Source organism: Pan troglodytes, chromosome X, assembly GCF_028858775.2.
Source record: "Pan troglodytes isolate AG18354 chromosome X, NHGRI_mPanTro3-v2.0_pri, whole genome shotgun sequence".
Classification (NCBI taxonomy): Eukaryota; Metazoa; Chordata; class Mammalia; order Primates; family Hominidae; genus Pan; species Pan troglodytes.
Genome location: NC_072421.2, coordinates 121202184 through 121224755, shown reverse-complemented (window position 1 = coordinate 121224755; position 22572 = coordinate 121202184). Strand labels below are relative to the sequence as shown.

At 37.5% G+C, this 22572-nt stretch overlaps 1 protein-coding gene across 33 annotated transcripts in view; it reads left to right on the top strand.

The window, feature by feature from the left end:
- Window positions 1-22572, top strand: part of THOC2 (THO complex subunit 2) — a 133087-nt gene that overhangs the window by 14580 nt on the left and 95935 nt on the right. For 32 of the 33 annotated variants that reach the window (XR_010154894.1, XR_010154893.1, XR_010154887.1 and 29 more), the window contains exons 2-6: window positions 5796-5854; window positions 11800-11891; window positions 15233-15284; window positions 21017-21087; window positions 21928-22049. Coding sequence is in view for 18 of the 33 variants with exons in the window: in XM_016943321.3 (XP_016798810.1) it covers window positions 5796-5854; window positions 11800-11891; window positions 15233-15284; window positions 21017-21087; window positions 21928-22049 (396 nt within the window). In the remaining 15 variants the exon portion in view is untranslated. The remainder of the gene's footprint in view (window positions 1-5795; window positions 5855-11799; window positions 11892-15232; window positions 15285-21016; window positions 21088-21927; window positions 22050-22572) is intronic. The other variant, XM_063804859.1, reaches the window with a different exon arrangement.

The window sequence follows — 22572 nt, the reverse complement described above, 5'->3', positions numbered from 1 at the left end:
ACTGCAATCTCTGCCTCCTGGATCCAAGCGATTCTCCTGCCTCAGCCTCCTGAGTAGCTGGCATTACAGGCATGCGCCACCATGCCCGGATAATTTTTGTATTTTTAGTAGAGAAGGGTTTCTCCATGTTGGTCAGGCTTGTCTTGAACTTCTGACCTCAGATTATCTGCCTGCCTTGCCCTCCCAGACTGCTAGGATTATAGGTATGAGCCACTGCACCCGGCCTCCTGTGTAGAAACTTTTTTTGTTTGATGTAATCCCATTTGTCTATTTTTGCTTTAATTACTTGAGCTTTTGGGGTCAAATCTAAAAAATTATAGCCCAGACCAGTGTTGTGTAGCTCTTCCCCTATTTTTTCTTTTAGGATTTTTATAGTTTCAGGTCTTACATTTAAGTCTTTAATTCATTTTGAGTTGATTTTTGTATATGGTGTGAAGTAAGTGTCCAGTTTCATTGTTCTGTATGTGGATATTAAGTTTTCCCAACATTCTTTATTGAAGAGACTGTCTTTTTCCCATTATGTGTTCTTGGTACCCTTTGTTGAAAATTAATTGGCTATAAATGAATGGATTAATATCTGCGCTCTCTATTCTGTTCCATTGGTTGATGTGTCTATTTTTATGCCAGCGCCATGCTCTTTTAATTACCCTAGTTTTGTAATATACAGTTGGCTGGCCTTATATTTAGTGGGTTGGCTGCATCCACAGATTCAACCAACTGCAGATCAAAAGCTGTGGATATGGAGGGCTGACTGTTAAGTATTTTTCTATCTACAGTTGGTTGAATCCGCAGATGCGGAACCTGCGGACGCAGAAGGATGACTGTATATATGCCATATATAAGGGACTTTTGAGCATCTGTGAATTTGGTGTGTGTGGGAGATGGTCCTGGAACCAATCCCCCGTGGATACAGAGGGCCAACTGTACCTTGAAGTCAAATAGTGTGATACTTTAGCTTTTTTCTTTTTGTTCAGGATTGCCTTGGCTATTGGTTTTTTTTTTTTTTTTTGGTTCCATATAAATTTTAGGATTTTTCTGTTTCTGTGAAAAATGGCATTGGTGTTTTCATAGAGATTGCATTGAGTCTTTATATCTCTTCAGGTAGCATGGACATTTAAACAATCTTAATTATTCTAATCAATCAACATGGAATATCTTTTCATTTATTTGTCATCTTCAGTTTCTTTCATCAGCATTTGATAGCTTGTGGTGTATGGATCTTTCACCTCCTTGGTTAAATTTATTACTAAGTATTTTATTTTTTGTAGCTATTATATTTTTATTTTTATTTTTCTCTTTTTGCCATTCTTGCAATGCTACAATATAGCTATTTTAAATGGAATTAAAAATTTTTTTCAGGTAGTTCATTGTTAGTATATAGAAACACTACCTATTTTTGTGTGTTGATTTTTATATCCTGTGATTTTACCCTATTTATTATTTCCTTTTTTTAAAAAAATTTTTTGCCTTGATGGATACAATATATTTATTATTTCTAACTTTATGGTGTAGTCATTAGGATTTTCTGAATATAAGATCATTTTGTCAGCAGAGACAGTTTCACTTCTTTTCTTGTTTGGATAACTTTCATTTCTTCTTTTTGCCCAATTGCTCTGGCAAGGACTTTTAGTACTCTGTTGGATAGAAGTGGAGAGAGTGGGCAGGTACCTGATCTTAGAGGAAAAACTTTCAACTTTTCACTATTGAATATAATGTTAGCTATGGGCTTGTTATTTATGGCCTTTTTTTGTGTGTGTTGAGGAACATTCATTCTATAGTTAGTATGTATTTTTTTTTTTTGATATGGAGTCTTGCTCTGTCGCCCAGGCTGGAGTGCAGTGGTGAGATCTCGGCTCACTGCAGCACTGCAGCCTCCACCTCCTGGGTCCAAGCGATTCTCCTGCCTCAGCTTCCCAAGTATCTGGGATTACAGACGCACGCCACCACACTCGGCTACTTTTTTTTTTTTTTTTTTGAGACAGAGTCTCGCTCTGTCGCCCAGGCTGGAGTGCAGTGGCGCCATCTTGACTCACTGCAAGTTCCGCCTCCCGGGTTCACGCCATTCTCCTGGCTCAGCCTCCCGAGAAGCTGGGTCTACACGCGCCTGCCACCACACCTGGCTAATTTTGTTTTTGTATTTTTAGTAGAGACAGAGTTTCACCGTGTTAGCCAGGATGATCTCGATCTCCTTACCTTGTGATTCGCCCGCCTCGGCCTCCCAAAATGCTGGGATTACAGGCGTGAGCCACCGTGCCTGGCCCACACTCAGCTGCTTTTTATATTTTTAGTAGAGATGGGGTTTCACCATGTTGGCCAGGCTGGTCTCCAATTCGTGACTTCAAGTGATCCACCTGCCTTAGCCTCCCAAAGTGCTGGGATTACAGGCGTGAGCCACTGCGCTCAGCCTCTATAGTTAATTGTTGAGAGTTTTATCATAAGGATATTGAATTTTGTCAAATGCTTTTTCGGCATCTAATGAGATGATCAAGTGATTTTTATCCTTCGTTTTGTTAGTGTAATGTGTCACATTTAGTGTATGTTGTACCATCCTTGCATCCCAGGGATAAATCCATTGTGATCATGGTGAATGATCCTTTTAATGTGCTGTTAAATTCTGTTTGCTGGTGTTTGTTGAGGATTTTTTCATCTGTGTTTATAAGAGGCATTGACCTGTGATTTTCTTTTCTTGTAATGTTTTTGTCTGGCTCTGGTATCATGGTGTAGTAGCCTCTTATATTCCTTTTTGTTTCTGTGTAATTGGTTGTAATGTTTTCTCTTTCGTTTCTAATATTGTTTGAATTTTCTTTTTCTTTATTGAATGTCTAGCTAAAGATTTGTCAGTTTTGTTGATCTTTTTTAAAAAAAAACTCTTAATTTTATTGATTTTTTTCATTTTCTTTTTCTTTTTTTTTTTCTGAGACAAGGTCTCACTTTGTCACCCAGGCTGGAGTGCAGTGGCGCTATCTTGGCTCACTGCAGCCTCGACATCCTGGGCTCAAGTGATCCTCCTGCCTCAGCCCCCCAAGTAGCTGGGACTACAGGCGTGGGCCACCATGCCTAGCTAAGTTTTTGTATTTTTTTTGTAGAGAGAGGGTTTCACCATGTTGCCCAGGCTGGTCTTGAACTCCTGAGCTCAAGCTATCTGCCCGCCTCAGCCTCTCAAAGTGCTAGGATTACAAGCGTGAGCCACCGCACCTGGCTGATTTTTTTTTCTTCTTTAATTCTCTATTTCAGTTGTTTCTGCCCTAATCTTTATTATTTCCTTCCTTCTATTAACTTTGGACTTAGTTTATTCTTCTTTTTCTAGTTCCTTGAAGTTTTGAGTTAGGTGGTTTGAGATTAAAAAAGAAAAAGGCATTTATAGGCCTGGCTCCGTGGCTCACACCTGTATTCCCAGAACTTTGTTGGGCTGAGGTGGGCAGATTGCTTGAGCCCAGGAGTTCCAAACCAGCCTGGGTAACATGGTGAAACCCCATCTCTTCAAAATATACAAAATTAGCTGGGCATGGTGGCATGCACCTGTGGTCCCACCTAATGGGATGTTGGGGGAGTGGTGGTGCTGAGGCTGAGGTGGGAGGATCACTTGAGCTCAGGTCGAGGCTGCAGTGAGCCAAGATTTTGCCATTACAGTCCAGCCTGGGTGATAGAATGAGATACTGTGTCAAAAAAAAAAAAAAAAAAAGCCTTTATTGCTACAAATTTCCTCTTTTGAACCGCTTTTGGTATATCTCATGAATTTTGGTATTTATGTTTTCATTTTCATTTGTCTGAAGGTATTTCCTAATTTCCTTTTTGATTTCATTCTTTGATTCTTTGGTTGTTCAAGAATGTGTTTAATTTCTACATAATTGTGAACTTTCCAGTTTTCTTTCTGGTATTGATATCTAGTTTTATTCCATTGTGTTTGGAAAAGATACTTGGTATGATTTCTATCTTTTAAAATTTGTTATTTGTTTGTGATCTAATGTGATCAGAATGTTAGATCACATGTTAGAGCCTGGAAAAAGGTTTGTGTGTGCTTGAGAAGAATGTAGTCTCCTTATCTTGGGTGGCATGTTATGGATATGTCCATTAAATCCATTTGGTCTGTAGTATTATTCAAGTCTTCTGTTTCCTTACTGATCTTTTGTCTGGGTATTCTATGGAAAGTAGTGTATGAAATTCCCTACTATTACTGTGTTGGTGTCTATTTGTTTCTTCAGCTCTGTGTCACATATATTCATATGCTGTTGTCCTCTGATGTGGTATGTGTATATATTTATAATTGTTATATTTTCAAAGTATATTTTGTCTAATATAAGCATAGCCACCCCTGTTCTCTCTTGGCTAACATTTGAATGGAGTATCTTTATCCATCCTTTCACTTTCAGCCTATCTATGTCCTTAAATTTAAAACACGTTTCTTGTAGACAGCATACAGCTTTTTAAAAAAATAGCTCATCTTAAAAAAGATCAATTTAGATACTTTGTCTTTTGAACATGGAGTTAGATGTTACATTTAAGGTAATTACTGACAGGAAAGGACTTACTATTGCCATTTTGTTAATTGTTTTTCTGTGTTGTAGCTCTTCTGTTCCTCTTTTCCTCTCTTGCACTCTTCCTTTATATTTTATTACATTTTTCCTTGCAATTTGTTTGTTCAAGAGATTGGGTCACTCTCTGTTAGATTTTCCCACAGTTTGGATTTTGGTGATTGTATCCCTATGGTATCTCTTAATATATTCCTCTGTTGTCTTTTTCTGTAAATTGGTAGTTGGATCTAGATGGCTTGATCAGATTTTGATTCACACTTTTTTTCTCCCCTAAAGACAACTTCATAGGTAGGTGATGCTTTCTTTTCTTTTTTCCTTTTTTTTTTTTCCTGTCTCCCAGGCTGGAGTACAGTGGAGCGAGCAGTCATGGTTCACTGCAGCCCCAATTTCCTGGGCTCAGATGATTTGATTTTTTCACCCCAGCCTCCCGAGTAGCTGGGAGTGCAAGCATGAGCCACCATGCCAGGCTAATTTTTGTATTTTTTGTTGAGACAGGTTTTCACCATGTTTCCCAGGCTGGTCTTGACCTCTGGGCTCAAGCTATCTGCCTGTCTTGGCCTCCCAAAGTGCTGGGATTACAGGCGTAAGCCACCATGCCCAGCCTACATGGTGTTTTCTTTCATCAGAATCTGGAGGCACATAATGTGTCATAGTCTTTTTTTCTTTTCTTTTCTTTACTTTTTTTTTTTTTTTTTGTAGAGACAGAGTCTTGCTCTGTTGCCAGGCTGCAGTGCAGTGGCGCGATCTTGGCTCACTGCAACCTCTGCCTCCTGGGTTCAAGCAATTCTCTTGCCTCAGCCTCCCTTGTAGCTGGGACTACAGGCGCATGCCGCCACGCCTGACTAATTTCTTTTGTATTTTAGTAAAGACGGGGTTTCATTGTGTTGCCCAAGCTGGTCTCGAACTCCTGAGCTCAGGCAATCCTCCCGCCTTGGCCTTCCAAAGTGCTAGGATTACAGGCATGAGCCACTGCACCCGGCCCATAGTCTCTTTTAGTAATGTGAGCAGCCATTGGTAGATGCCTAGATTCTTTTATTAATTAGGGGTCTTAAATGGTGATATTCTAATTTCATAATTCCTTCTTTATTACTACAGAGGTATTTTTAATCTTCTATGAGTTACCAGTGGTACAGTTTGTATATGAAAGGCAGAATAAATGCTTGATTAAATTTTTTTTTACTTGCCAGTTGATATAATTTGCTTTATAAGAATCATCTCACGTTAGGGTGGAAATTGAAATACATGTTTTCTATTTTTTTCTAGTTTGCATTTATGTCGGATCCTCAGTGAAAATAAAAGCCATGATAGTTCAACATACAGAGGTAAGATTTTTAAAAGTATCTTAGTTATTTCTTGATTAAAATTAGTAACTGTCTGCTTTCTATTCATTGTTAGGTATGAAAACAAAAGGTATAAGATAGTTCACATTATATAAAGGTTTTACGTGGTTATATTATAGTCAGGATTAAAACTGCAGTTACAGTAAGACTATATCTCTGTATACTGATGTTATTTGACCTGCATTATAATGATATGATATTGCTTGACTTTTGTAATTGGGGCTTGGTGTATTTAGCTAAATTTCAGCAGTTGTTAGCTGTATCAATCATAAATATGACAGAAAAGATAACATGGAAAGAAAAATTGTTCTGATCTTATTTGCACTAGAAAATTTCCAGAAACTGAGGTTCAGTGTTTTTACTAAAGCTGGTTATGTTTAGGTGGTGTCTGGGGATCTTGTTAAAGGCAGTTGTCATGGGAAACATTCAAAGGAGTTGTTTACTGCATATCACAGATATGATTTATTAAATGAAATATGTAATTAAGCAGTATGTATTATAATTTTCCAGTAACTTTAGTTTCAAAGGATTTTACTATTTAACATTTTGTTAATTTAAAATTAGACATGTGGATTTGGCAAAGGAGGGGCAAAACTAAAAGTGATTGTGTCTAGTAAGTGTAAAGCATTTACAGTAGTATTGTTGGGGGTAAAACCCACAGTATTTTTTTAAATTAGAAAATACATTTTTATAACCGATATTCTATTTGAAGCCAAAAATCATTAGATAAAATTTATTATGGTCATTTAAATTATGCTTTTGTGAATAGAAGATTAAGAACAATTTTACATATATATATATTTATTTTTGTTCTACCAAAAATCATGACTTTCATAATAGAGGATATACTTTTTTTTTTTTTTTTTTTTTTTTTTTTTAAAGTAGACAGGGTCTCTTTCCATTGCCCAGGCTGTAATGCAGTGGTGGTGTAATCATAGCTCACTGCGGCTTCAAACTCCTGGGCTCAAGCAATCCTGCCACTTCAGATTCCCAAGTAGCTGGGACTGCAAGTGTGCAACACCGCTCCTTGCTTATTTATTTATTTATTTATTTGAGATGGAGTTTCACTCTTGTTGCCCAGGCTGGAGTGCAGTGGTGCAATCTCAGCTCACTGTAACCTCTGCCTCCCGGGTTCAAATGATTCTCCTGCCTCAGCTTCCCAAGTAGCTGGGATTACAGGCATGTGACACCATGCCTGGCTAATTTTGTATTTTTAGTAGAGACGGGGTTTCACCGTGTTGGTCAGGCTGGTCTTGAACTCCTGACCTCAGGTGATCTGCCCGCCTTGGCCTCCCAAAGTGCTGGTATTACAGGTGTGAGCCACTGTGCCCAGCCTTATTTTTTTAATTTAGTTTTTGTAGAGATGAGGTGTCTTGCTATATTGCCTAGGCTGATCTCATATTCTTGACCTCAAGCAGTCCTTTCGCCTCAGGCTCCCAAATTGTTGGGATTACTGTCATGAGCCACCTTGCATAGCTGAGGATATACTTTTTAAAGAACATTTGGGCCAGGTGCGGTGGCTCACGCCTGTAATCCTAGCACTTTCGGAGGCTGAGGTGGGTGGATCACTTGAGGTCTGGAGTTCGAGACCAGCCTGGCCAATATGGTGAAACTCCATCTCTACCAAAAAAAAAAAAAAAAACAAAAAAAAATTAGCTGCGTGTGGTGGCGTGTGCCTATAATCCCAGCTACTCAGGAGGCTGAGGTACGAGAATCGCTTGAACCCGGGAGGCAGAGGCTGTAGTGAGCCAAGATCACACCACTGCACTCCAGCCTGGGTGACAGAGTGAACCTTGTTTCATAAAAAGAACATTTGGATGTGTGAGTGGAAGATGGTTTTTTTTTTTTTTTTTTTTTTTTTTTTTTTTTTTTTTGAGATGGAATCTCGCTCTGTCACCCAGGCTGGAGTGCAATGGCACGATCTTGGCTCACAGCAACCTCTGTCTCCCAGGTTCAAGCGATTCTCCTGCCTCAGCCTCCCGAGTAGCTAGGATTACAGACGCCTGCCACCACGCCTGGCGAATTTTTGTATTTTTAGTAGAGATGGGGTTTCACCATGTTGGCCAGGCTGATATCGAACTCTTGACCTCAGGCGATTCGCACACCTTAGCCTCCCAAAGAGCTGGGATTACAGGCGTGAGCCACCGTGCCTGGCCGAAAATGTTTTTTTAACAAAGGAAGAAGCCATTTTTCACCCTGTCATATGGGTAAGACCTGTTTTAAGAGTTAACATTCCTAGCCTGCCACCCCCCAAATTATTTTCTTGTTTATCCTGCTTATAAAATTGCATGATCACTCAAAAGATTTTTGAGGTTGATAGACAGTAATGTATTCTTGTTTAAGTTAGTTGACTGTCAGAAGTATAAGAATGTACAAAAAGACTCCTTTCTAAAAATACTTGGGTACTTTATCTTTTTTCTTCCCCGGGTTTAAAATCAGTTTTTAACATCTCAGTTAACTTTGATCTTGTTTGATAGAAACATTAGGTGGATAAAATAGAAGAATTTTCAATAAATGATAGTGTGAATAGTGTAACCATGTGACTCTGGATCTTTAATAACTATTAGATTATTGTTTATTTGCATGGTTCTGATTCACATGTGAAACCAGAAATAGTTATGAGTGTGGCCTTATTGGCTGAATTGCCATTGCTCTCCTTCTCTTACCCTTGCCTGCTTCCTTAACACATATACTCCTTTGATCTCTGTCAACAGGCAGGCGTTGGTTTGAGGGGCTCCAGTTTGTTGTCCTAGCAGGAAACTGACTGAATGTCATTTCTTCAGAATCTCTTTTCTGTCTTAGGGGTTTGAGTTCGGGCAGTGTCCCCTCTGACCTTTCTCTTTCTGCCCTTCCCTTGAATTAATTTCATTTCAGGCAGGCAGTTTCCCTTGCACACACTGCTTCTCCTTGTTTCTTTTATAAATCACCTTCCCCCCACCCCAGCCACTGCCAATGAAACAACATTGTAATGATGGCTAATAAACATGAGTAATTGGGGTACAGTGTGATATTTTGATACGTGTATATAATGTGTAATGATCAAATTAGTGTAGTTAGTGTATCACCTCAAACATTTATCATTTCTTTGTGTTGGGAAAATTAAAAATTCCTTCTAGCTATTTGAAAATAAACAGTACATTATTGTTTAAAAAAACAAACATGAGTAGTACTAGCAATATTAGACATAACCAAGAACTGGTGTCTTCAACATTCAAACCCCGCAAAAACTAAGAATCTCTAGAAGTACCTTCTAGGGGCCTTTTTTTTTTTTTTTTTTGAGACAGAGTCTCTTGCTCTATCGCCCAGGCTGGAGTGCAGTGGTGCCATCTTGGCTCACTGCAAGCTCCGCCTCCTGGGTTCATGCCATTCTCCTGCCTCAACCTCCTGAGTAGCCGGGACTACAGGCGCCCGCCACCACGCCCGGCTAATTTTTTGTATTTTTAGTAGAGACGGGGTTTCACCATGTTAGCCAGGATGGTCTCGGTCTCCTTACCTTGTGATCCGCCCGCCTCAGCCTCCCAAAGTGCTGGGATTACAGGCTTGAGCTACCGCGCCCGGCCTCTAGTGGCTATTCTTGAAACTACTCTTTCTGAAGTGTTAACATTAAGATAAAATATTTTATTGAATTTTTTTGTAGATAACTATAAGGTTGTAAGTTTTCCTCCTCATTGTAAATATAAAGTTTTTCACCTGCAATATAGATTTTATAGGTTTCTGTGGAACTAACCTGACAGTTTTAAACCACCACTTACAGTTCTATGGATAAAACACAATAGGAGTTCCTAACCATTTTTAAATAGGCATTTAGAAAACTCGTGAATTAGGCTGGGCCTGGTGGCTCACGCGTATAATCCCAGCACTTTGGGAGGCCAAAGCGGGTGGATCACTTGAGGTCAGGAGTTCAAGACCAGCCGGGTCAACATGGTGAAACCCTGTCTCTACCAAAAATATAAAAATTAGCTGGGCGTGGTGGCGGACGCCTGTAATTGCAGTCACTTGGGAGACTGAGGCTGGAGAAGCGCTTGAACCCAGGAGGCAGAGGTTGCAGTGAGCCAAGATTGCACCACTGTACCCTAGCCTGGAGGGCGAGACTCTGTCTCAAAAGAAAAAAAAAAAATAAGAAAACTTGTGATTTAGGGACTATTCGTTGCTGCTGTGTGGATTACAGTGTGATTGTTCTTATGTCACTTTAGTTTCAGCAAAATGACCCAGGTCACTTGTTCTCTATTTTAATCTCCTTCTGTGGTTAAGATTAGACTTCCCTGGTCCCCTGTGAGTACCAGAGGACATATTCTCATGGGACCTTAGTTTTTGATAATTGGCTATTTTGTTCTTCTAAGTTATTGCTTTAAAAAAAAAAAAAGCCAAAAAAACCACCTTAATTGTCTGGAAAATTTTAAATAAGTATTATTTGTTGTTTGTTGTAAAGCATTTTATTCATGGAAATACAAAGCATAAAGTTGACCTCTTATACCTGCGATACCAAAATACAGAAATTTTTTCCTTTGTTTTTATATTGTTATTTAAAAGCACAACGTAGATATAGTTGTAAAATAGGCAGAATATATTTAATAAAGAATTCTTCATAAATAATTGGAATAATTATTAGCAATAGCAAATAGCAATAGCAAATGATTTAATGAACAAGTTAATTTTACTGCAAAATAGTATTTTCATTAAGGGGGGATTTATGTACATTTTGATTTCTATTATGTTCCTTTTTGTGGCTAGGAGTCATAGCAGGGGAGAAGTTTATTTTTATTATTATTTTTATTTTTTGAGACAATGGTGCTATCACAACTCATTGCAACTTTGATCTCCTGGGCTTAAGTTCCCGCCTCAGCCTCCTGAGTACCTGGCATAACAGGTGTGTGCCACCACACCTGGCTAATGTTTTTTTTTTTTTTTTTTAGTAGAGATGAGGTCTCCCTATGTTGCCCAGGCTGGTTTCGAACTCCTAGGCTCAAGCCGTCCTCCTGCCTTGGCCCCACAAAGTGTTGGGATTTTAGGTGTGAGCCACTGCGCCTGGCTAAGAAGATTTTTAAAGTATTTGATTTTTTAACTTGCTGTTTGATTCTGAAAAAATTTTGATTCCACTCAAAAGGAGATTACAAATAGACTTTATTTTACATTAGCATCTTTAAAGCTTCTTGTTTCACTACTTTTCATGATTGGAAGGAGGTAAAGTTTTCAGTATATGGGACTTAAAAAAAAGATGACCAGAAGGAGGTGTTCACCTGACCACTAACTACCCACTCCAAAACCAAAATATCTTTTTTCAGGAAAGGGGACTGTGGTAATTAATAGTGAATGTTGCTACTTGTAGTTGACAGTTATCATAGAACTGCCATTTTATACATGTATTTTTTGTTTGATTTTTATGGGACAAAGAGATTTAGATTTGGGGAGAAATTTCTCTCACACTAGGGTATGGTTAAAACTCAGTAGTATATTTACTGCTATTCTTTATCTGTTGTCACTATAGTGCTGAGATTGAATTGAGTATATATCTGAAGTCTACTGGTGAGGAGAATGATTGGTTTGAATCCACTTGCTAGAGTTCATTGAATATAATTATAGAGACTCGAGTAGCATGAAAAAATGCTTTAAAAGTGTTTTGGGGGGAATCAGAATGCTATATGATGTGCATGGTGAATTTAAATATGTAAAATCTGTAGACATACAGAAAAAACTGGAAAGGAATGCTCAAGCTGTAGTTATAGTAGTGGAGAGATGGTTAACATTTTTCTAACCTTTTAATTTTGTGTTTTTGTGAAAATAAAAGAAAAAATTGCTAGAGGAAAAGCATTAGAATTATATTTTTCATTATTGATGTTTATAATAATTCTGAGATGTAGGAAATATATAGATTTACTTTTCATGTTCAAGAGACTGTATCCTTACATTATTTCTCTTATGTTCAACAGATTTCCAGCAAGCTCTCTATGAGTTGTCATATCATGTAATTAAAGGAAATCTAAAGCATGAACAGGCATCTAATGTTCTTAGTGACATTAGTGTAAGTATGTATATATTTTTTTAAGTTAATAGTTGTTATATATCTTTTTGCTTTGACACAAAGATCCCTGAAGTTTATAACTTGTATTTTATTCAAAATTATAGTAGTGGATGGATTTTTAAAATTTTCTTTTTTTAACTTTTTTCCCCTCAGAACTATGGAAGTGAGTAATGGATGTTTTAAGGTGACATTGGTAACCCATTTTTGCCAGACAGGAACATAGATAGTTTAATCTTTTTATCTGGTTGTTGGTAAAGTAGGAAATATCAGGTAAGCTGGTAGGGAGAAAAAAAAAAAGCCTGTGCTGTAATGAAATTAAGGTATCCATGGGTGGGGGAGGGGGGAGGGATAACATTAGGAGATATACCTAATGTAAATGATGAGTTAATGGGTGCAGCACACCAACACGGCACATGTATACATATGTAACAAACCTGCACGTTGTGCACATGTACCCTAGAACTTAAAGTATAATTAAAAAAAAAGAAGAAATTAAGGTGTCCTTAATAAAAAATGCCACTCTAAAAAAGTAAATTGGCTAAAATATTTTTCTCTCAATATAGTATAAGCCATTTTTTGTTTGTAGTTATGTTTAGAAATTAAATATATTTTAAAATTGAGGATTAAATTATTTTAAATTGCAATTGTTTGGCTCTAACATTCACTTGGTGCCAGTTTTCATTTACTTATGGTTTAAAAAATATCGACTAGATTAAAAAAAACTCTTTTACATGGTTATTCTGTTTCACTCCTTCATTTATTGGAGAATTTAAGTTAGATTCAGACCAACTATTTTTCATGGTGGTTTGCCATTTAAATTGGAAAATGGGCTTTCAAATTGTAAACCAGTAGTTAAGCTTGAGGTTTTACAAGTGGCGTGCTGTTCTTTTATTATTAAGCTGGCTTTTAAACTTGTATATAAATAAAATTATCTTGTGTCTGTGTATATATGTGTATATATACATTTATAATGAACTTGTATATAAATAAAATTCAGAATAGCTTTTATAATAGGTTTTATTAAGGTGTGGGATTTGAAGCTTCTTGGTCTCAATCTGAACTTCTCTTACTGTGTTTCTTTAATCTTCTGTAGCCTTTTTTTCTGTCAGGGGAGGTAATATTTGTATGTTTTTTGTGCTTTCCCAGGGATAGTCTTAAGGAAATTCTAAGTTTAGCTGTTGTGATTTTCCACCCCATATTGGGGTGTATTTGAGCAGTAGGAATTCAGTGAGTTTCCCTTTTGTCTCTAAATTATCTCCAGCTGATAACAACAGAATTAGTTCATGTTGGAGTAGTCAAATTCCTTTTTTTTAACGTTAAAAAAATTCAGTTGCTACCAATCTTTCTTAAACAACTAATATTGCATTTTTGAAAACTCTTGTCTTACTCTATTTTTGATCTTCAAGTGGCCTGAGTACTTGCATTTAAATAGACATAACCAGAGTTCAGAGCCCTTAAGAAATTTGAGGCTAAAATCTGATTGACAAGATTATTTCATTTTGTAAATTGAGCATTGGTATAGGTTTTAGTTTGTTTATGGGATCTGATTCTGATTCTTTTTTCATTTATTGAAAATGGATAGTTCAAGTGAATTTTATATATGTGTGTTTGGCTCTTACATAGCTTCTTCTTTCTTTTGAATACTTAATGATGTCTTTATAGATACTTCTGCAGCTTGATTGTCATGGCTTTCTCTTAGTACTATATACTGTCCAGTATCTTACCCACAGAAGAGTAACTTGTGCGTCTCCTTGCAGCTGCCAGATTTTTCTTTAGAATTTCTTTTAGTTTCTGAAAATAGGCTAATTTTAGGGTTGCTATACTGCCAGCAAACTGTTAACTGCAGTAAGTGAACTATGATCCCCTCTAATGGAAAATAGCCCTAAAATTGAGCGTGGGAGTGGAAAGTCAAGAGACAAGTCTAGAATAATGCTGAAGTTTTTATTCAGGAACAGGAGGATCCTTTTCTTTTCTTTTCTTTTCTTTTTTCTCCAAGACAATGTCTTGCTCTGTTACCCAGGCTAGAGTGCAGTGGCACAATCTTGGCTCACTACAACCTCTGTCTCCCAGATTCAAACAATTCTCCTGCCTCAGCCTCCCGAGTAGCTGGGATTACAGGCGCATGCCACCACACCTGGCTAATTTTTATATTCTTAGTAGAGACAGGGTTTCATCATGTTGGCCAGGCTGGTCTTGAACTCTTGACCTTGTGATCCACCTGCCTCGGCCTCCCAAAGTGCTAGGATTACAGGCGTGAGCCACTGTGCCTGGCCCGATTTTGGGTCATTTTCTCCAAAGGCTACAAGAGTAAATAAAGAAAATAAAGAGAATATTGAGCTCCAAAAAAGCGGGGAGGGAGGAGGGGAATAAGGGTTGAAAAACTACCTATAGAGTACTGTGTTCACTATTTGGATGATGGATTCGATAGAAACCCAAACCCCAGCATTACCAAATATATTCATGTAACAAACCTGTACATGTACCTCCTGAAACTGAAAACTGCCCAAACCAGCTTTTAGCTTTTTAGCTGGTTTTGTATTTTCAAGATTTCTGTTTTTCTGATACCATTATGATTTTTGCATAAATCAAATATTGACTCAGGCATGAGCACAACATTTAAAGTCTTGGATGAAAAATGTACAGTTTTTAACAGTCTTCCTTTAGGTAAGTATGAGGCACTCTAAATTCATGTGATTTCTAAAACGAAACTTCTTTGGAAAAATGTTACTCATTTGTGCTCTTTATTTCCCAAAGTGCTTGTTTAGGTTTCTGTTTTTTTATCAAGTTATTTCATGGTAGACATTTAAACATTTTTTGCAAACATTATCTTCTTCCTCTTTGTTATGAAAGTTTACTTGAAGAATTTTAATATTTGTCAATATAATGATGGGTTTTTGTTTTTTAAAAATCTTTTTTCAGCACCACCTGGAAATCAATTTTTTTTTTTTTTTTTTTTTAAAAGACAGAGTTTCCTCTGTTGCCCAGGGTGGAGTGCAGTGGTGCGATCTTGGCTCACTGCAGCTTCCACCTCCCGGGCTCAAATGATCCTCCCACCTCAGCCTCCTTCGTAGCTAGTACACCATCACGCCTGGCTAATTTTTTTTTTTTTTTTTTTTTTTTTGGTAGAGATGGGGTTTCACCACATGGTCCAGGCTGGTCCCAAACTTTTGGGCTCAAGTCATCTGCCCTCCTCGGCCTCCCAAAGTGCTGGGATTACAGGTGTGAGCCACTGCTCCCAGCCATTTTTTGTTTTTAAGTTTCACAGAAGAGTGTTATTATGAAACCCTAATACTTGCTGTGTGCTTTTTTGCTATTTACTGTAATTATATTTTTAAAATTAGGAATTTCGTGAGGATATGCCCTCCATTCTTGCTGATGTATTCTGCATATTAGGTAGGTATTAAGCCTTTATTTCACCTGTAATGTGCTGTTTGGTAAATCAAATGTTTGTTAAATAAAATGTTTTAAACTAAGAATTTTACAAATGTTTCTGCAAGTCTAGAAGCAAATTGATTCTTTGTAGAGAATATAGCAATATAAGTCAAATGTCATAATCAATGTTATAAACAAGCTTTAGAGGTATAATTCAAATTGTTTGAGTTTTTGACAATGTAGATTTGTATAAATTTGAGCTAAATTAAGTCATTTCAAGTTAAAAGGCCAAGTTTTCTGAGATTTGGTAACCAAATAATCTTATTCAATGCAGGTTTTCAATGAATGATGTCAGAATCTCAGACTTAGGACTCTCAAGAAATACTTACTTTGCTCTTGTACTCTTTTGATTCTTAATTTTAGAAAGAGCAAGAAGAGCCAAAGTAATCAAAAGTACTTTTGTTTTGAGGATGAGAAACCAGCTTTGGGAATAGCAACTTCTTTATTTTTCCAGAATAAATAAGGGTTCATGCAAGATAAAAAAAAGGAGTATTTCTGTGACTTAGAATGAAATGTAGTATCCCATGGCATGGATTTAAACAATAATGTTTATTATAATTTTTTTTCTCTAATTTTAGATCTAGATGAAAATAACTGAGCACAGTTTTCCCTTCAGTCAGTCCTGTGCTTTCTTTTCTTTTCTTCTCTTTTTTAAGACATGGTCTTACTCTTTCGACCAGGCTGGACTGCAGTGGTGTGATCTTGGCTCACTGCAGCCTCAACCTCTTGGGCTTAAGTGATCCTCCTATCTCACCGCCATGCCCTGCTAAAATATATATATACATATAAAATATATATATACACACATATATATTATATATACAGATATATATATTATATATTATATATGTGTATAATATATATGTATATATGTTATATATGTATGTATGTAATATATATTATATATATGTATATATATAATTTATATATATCTGTATATATATATTGGTAGAGATGGGGTTTCACCATGTTGCCCAGGCTTGTCTGGAATTCCTGGGCTCAAACGATCTGCCCACCTGAGACTTCTAAAGTGCTGGGATTATAGGCATGAGCCACTGCACTAGGCCCAGTCTTGTGCTTTCTGTAACTTTGAATCTAATAGAAGACATTGCCAAACATTATTATATTCATTTTATTTATTTAGTTAGTTTTTAGAGGCAGAGTCTCGCTATGTTGCCCAGGCTGGTCTTGAATGCCTGGCTTCAAGTGATGCTCCCACCTTGGCCTTCCAAAGTGCTGGGATTATAGGTGTGAGCCACCGCACCCGGCCAATATTCACTTTAAAATAAGACATCCTCTGCAGGTTTGTGAACCTGGAATGAATTGTTTTAGGTCATTAATCTTAATTCTTAGAATTAGATAAATTACTTAAATATCTTACTGAGAATTTAGAATTTGTTCTTGACAAATATAAATCCTGGTGCTTGATCCTTCAGGAAGTTTCAGATTTCCTGAGTTCCCGGTAATGTTGGGAGTAGGTCAAAATGTATGTGGACTGGGAGTGATAAATGAAAAGAGAAGACCATTGATGAGATGACCACATGTCCCAGTTTTGTTTTGTTTTCACTGGCTAATTATTAATAGTACCCTCTTTTACTCTCATAACTATCCTGGTTTGGATGATAGAGTATATGTTCATGGTATCTGTTGGATTGATGTAAGCCAACCAAAAAATGTTTTAAGCTAAAATTTTTAGTGAGGCACTAAAGATATTACCTTTTTTTTTTTTTTTTTTTGCAAATAAATACATCATGAAACAAATTTCAGTTAAAAATATTTTTACTATAAATTTGTAAGACTGTAAGACAGATTTGTAGGTAACATTTTGTGGAAGCTATTGTTCCTTGATAGTGTCAGGAGTATATCTTTCTTTGGCTAATCATCAATTATCAGCTTATTGGCCCTAGTAATTTCTTTATTGACTTACTAGATTATATTTTTCCCTTCATAGTTATTTAGTAATATGAATTATTGTTACAAGTCATTGTCTTTTACGAGTAACATGAATTCATGAAGATGATGCTTGGTTGCTTTTGGGAAATTTCTCTTAGCCTATCCAGTCCATTTTTTGTTTGAGATGGCATCTTGCTCTGTTGCCCAGACTGAGTGCAGTGGCACGATCTTGGCTCACTGCAACCTCTGCTTCCTGGGTTCTAGTGATTCTCCTGTCTCAGCCTCCTGAGTAGCTGGGATTACAGGCGCGTGCCACCACGCCTGGCTAATTTTTTTTGTATTTTTAGTAGAGATGGGGTTTCACCATGTTGGCCAGGTAGGTCTCAAACTCCTGACCTCAAGTGATCTGTCCACCTTGGCCTCCCACAGTGCTGGGATTATAGGCGTGAGCTACCGTGCCCGGCCTATCCAGTCCATTTTTATAAGCAAGATTATGACGGCAAACTTGGAAAGAGGATTTCCCTCACCTGCTCCCTCACTCACCTACCCTCACCCTTGGCAGAAAAAAAATGATTCACGTGTGATCCCAGATCAAGGATGGGGAATAGGAGTAAGAATGCTAGCTACCTCTAATAATAATGATGATGATGATGACAATAATAATGATAACAATTTAAGTTCTGCTTTTAGAGTACCTTCCATGTTCTAGGCATTGTGTTAAGCATTTAATCTTTGTTTTAATCCTTACATCAACTCCTGTAAAGGTGGTAGGAGTACAGATCAGAAAAATGAGGTTCAGCGAAGCGGTGATTTTTCAAGGCCATGCAAGCCAGTAAGGCAGAATTTGAACCTGGGTCCCTTTGGCTCCACAGCCTATGATCTTTTTATTACATCATATTGTCATTCTAAATGTTGACAGTTACAAGGGAAATTAGTGCTGCACTTTCCGGGTTAAGATAGCAACTTCCTCCCCACCCCTCCCACCCTCCCCACCCCCCCACCCCCTCACCACCTCCCCACCGCCGCCCCCAGCCCCGCCCCGAGAATGGAGTTTCAGTCTTGTTGCCCAGGCTGGAGTGCAGTGGTGCAATCTCGGCTCGCTGCAACCTCCACCTCGTGGGTTCAAGTGATTCTCCTGCCTCAGCCTCCTGAGTAGCTGGGATTACAGGCATGTGCCAGCACGCCTAGCTAATTTTTGTATTTTTAATAGAGATAGGGTTTCGCCCTGTTGGCCAGGCTGGTCTCAAACTCCTAACCTCAGGTGATCCGCCTGCCTTGGCCTCCCAAAGTGCTGGGATTACAGGCTTGAGGTACCACGCCCGGCTGATAGCAACTTTAACAGACTAATAGTATGAAGGTGAGGGGGCATGAGAGCTATAGAAAGGGGGAGTCTGCTGTAAGTTGATATGCTGATGGGGCCTCTGGGCTGGGGTAGGTAATTGGTGATGCTGGGCACTAGAGCTGGAAATAGCTGAGGGCTTTTTATTGAAATCATAGGGGAAATTAAAGAGAATTTATTCGAGGTAAAGGAGTCAGGGATAATAAATGAGTTTATTAGAATGGTGTTATGAGTTAGAGCAAAAAGAATAAAGAAACCAGGGAAGGTACAGTTGGGATAATAGAGTCCTGTACTGATTGTTGAGATAGCTCAGCTAAGAAATTTACTGAGACTCTTTTAAGCGTTTCCTAACATTGTCAGAACCCAAGAGAATGGTTAGACATTTAAGTAATTTATCCAATTCTAAGAATTAAGATTAATGAGCTAAAATAATTCATTCCAGGTTCACAAACCCTCAGAGGGTAAGTGTCTTAATCAGGTTAAGTGGCTGAGAGGAGAGACTTGACTTGAAGAGGATGAATCTGCCATCCAGTGCCCCTGATCTTAGGGACCTTGAGAGGTAGATCTTAGGGACTTTAGGGCCCTGGAGCATAGATACATGTTGGGTAAAAGAATGGGCCCAGTTTAGCCCCAATCCCTTAAAATCAGTATCTTTAAAGTTCTAGACTGAGGAGGGACCAGAAAACCAGATAGCAGGGCAACAATTGGGAGTCCCTGAAAAGGATTGGTGAGATACACATGGGTTAAAAGTCTTAATGAGAAATTGAGATTGTATTGTAATTTACATTGCATAAATTACACCCTAAAATTTCCTTAATACACATGAGCTAACTGTGTGCTTAGCTACGGTGGCCAGGATATGTAGAAATGGCAACTGTCCAAGAAGGGAAAGTCAAGGGCCAGGAAAATGTGGATATGTTTGATGAAAAATCCCCTTCTCTTTTGATTCTTAGTGTTGGCAGTAGAACATGTAGATGACAATTTTTATTACTTCACTAAAACCAGTGCTTCTCTTTATAGCATATTCTAAATTATGAGTTGACTGTAAAATTAGGTTAATAGTATATAATCAGTTAAAGCAGTAATCCTGAGATCAGCCTTGTTTGTAATCCTGCCAATGCTGGTTGAAATTTTTGGTGCTTGGCATTTGGCACTAATTGTTTTTTTTCTTCCACACTTCAGATCAGAAAATTTTTTGACAAATTTTCTGAATAATTTACTGAAACTCTCAGTTTTTAAATATTTCAGTAGGAAGATAAAAATTTTGAATAATTTCTATTTACTGACTAGAATTATAATTCAAGATAAGATGTTAATTTTTTTTTTTTTTGAGACAGAGTCTTACTCTGTCACCCAGGCTGGAGTGCAGTGGCGCGATCTCGGCTCACTGCAACTTCTGCCTCCCAGGTTCAAGTGATTCTCCTGCCTCAGCCTCCCTAGTAGCTGTACTTACAGATGTGTGCCACTGAGCCCAGCTGATTTTTGTATTTTTAGTAGAGACGGGGTTTCATCATGTTGCCCAGGATGGTCTTGAACCCCTGACCTCAGGTGATCCACCCGCTTCGGCCTCCCAAAGTGCTAGGATTACAGGTGTGAGCCACTGTACCCGGCCAAAAATATTTAATACTGTCTTTTCATAAGGTTGGTGGCCAGGTAGCTTGGTTAGAACATGGTAATTTGACCAGGGTGGCGAAAGTCATGGGTTTGATCTTCATGAGTATTAGGATCTTTTTTTTTTTTTTTTTTTTTTTTTTTGAGACAGAGTCTCGCTCTGTCGCCCAGGCTGGAGTGCAGTGGCACGATCTCGGCTCACTGCAAGCTCCGCCTCCCGGGTTCAAGCGATTCTCCTGCCTCAGTCTCCTGAGTAGCTGCAATTACAGGCGTGTGCCACCACCCCAGGCTAATTTTTGCATTTTTAGTAGAGACAGGGTTTCACCATGTTGGTCAGGCTGGTCTTGAACTCCTGACCTCATGATCCACCCGCCTTGGCCTCCCAAAGTGCTGGGATTGCAGGCGTGAGCCACTGCGCCCAGCCTGAGTATTAGGCTCTTTAGAGTTAGAAGAAATCTTTGTTATAACCCTGTTCAACTTTCCACCTAAAATAATCTTTTTTTTTTTTTTTTAGCATCTCTGACAAGTGGTCATTTAAACTTTGTTTGAATGTTTCATTTTTTGCGAACAATATTTTTTGAAGCTTTGTTGCTTCCAGTGCCATAGCAGGTAGCTCCAGTGTAGTTGATGTACTGTTTTATGGATCTGTCATAGGTCACAGGGTCAATCTCCAGTTTTAGGAGAAATTAAAGCATTCATATAACATCTCATGTTACCATAGTTTTGAATTTTTCCAAATTCAGATTGAGGCATTTTAAAATTAGTTAGTTTCAAATAAAATAAGTATCTTACTTTAGTGCTGGGGAGTCTAGACAAATCAATCAAACTTTTTTCTTCTTCATCATTATAGATATTGAGACAAATTGTTTAGAAGAAAAAAGCAAGAGAGACTATTTTACACAGTTGGTATTAGCATGTTTGGTAAGTTTTTAAAAATATTTTTCCCTTTTAAAAATCTGCATTAAACAGTTGTAATAGAAGTTAATCATGTTAATGAAGGAGGATATTGACATTCAGTTGACTTTTCTCATAAGGTGAGATTTGGGTTTTGAAATGGAATGTTTTGTGAAATAAGACATGCTGTTTCTATGAAATAAGCTTGTAACCATATCCATATCACTTAAACTGTCTATACATTTAAAACCTTTGGTGATATTCCTGACCTAGTAAGTTCCTAAGAAAAAGGTAAGCATTTATAAAGTAAGTAGAAATGATTGTAGACAGCTTTTAAATGGATTTTTTTCCTCATAAACTGTTAAGCAAAGAGTAAAAGAATAGAGGTAGTTTAAAAATGATAAATTCTAGAACTTGCCATGATTGTTGTCTGGTAAACCATTTGTGTTCATAAATTTAGAACCAGGGAGCACTGCCATGGTTGAGACCTGGAAGAAGGTGCTTGTCTTTGCTATACTAGAATTTAACTTAAAATAGGAGGCTATTAAGTGCTGTATTAGGTGAAAATCCAGATAAGCCAAATGCAGTCATATTGAAAATTTCATCTGTAGTTCTTGTCATTTATAGGCAGTATACAACATGCATATAATTTTATAGTGAATTTTTTGAAAGCCGTTTATTAAATATTTCAATATTTGGAGTCATAATATTTGTTAAATTGAACTTCTAAGCCTTTTTATAAATTGTAGATTGTTATATAGAGAATGTTATTTTTGTATTCTTATTTAGGAAGCTTTAGTTTGAATATATTTAACATTGTGGATGCAATGCTAAGGAATAAATGACCTTTAATATTTTTTAATACAGTATTTAGTTTCAGACACAGTTCTAAAGGAACGCCTGGATCCAGAAACACTGGAATCATTAGGGCTTATCAAACAATCACAGCAATTCAATCAAAAGTCAGTTAAAATCAAGACAAAACTCTTGTAAGTACACGTATCTTATGTTGCAGATCAAGTATCTGAGTATGTTTTTTCGTTCATATTTTGAATGCTAGTAGCTTCTAAGGGGACTTTGAAGATTGTTTTTTTTGTTTGTGGTTAGCATGTCTTGTGTTTTTTGCCTTCTAAAAGTAGCCTAATATTGAGTCATCAGTGACCTTTACCTGTGCAAAACCTTTGTTACTTTTGCCCATATTCAAAGTTAAAATAATACTCATGCTTTCATCATTAGCAATAAAATAATTTATGACTGTGGCTATACTCAGGGTATATTCTTAGAGATGGAAATAGTGATATGTTATTGTTCCCTGATATTAACAATATCCTTTTCTTGTGTTACTGGTTTTCCCTATGTAATTAATATTGGGGTTCTCATATGAATCACTGTTATTTTCTACTCTAAAAGGTACACAAAGAGGTAAACTTTCAACAACTATTCTTAGGATTGCTGTAGGTTGGAGATAAGAAAATTCAGTGAGAATACAGTACTCTGTGCAAGCTTGTTAAT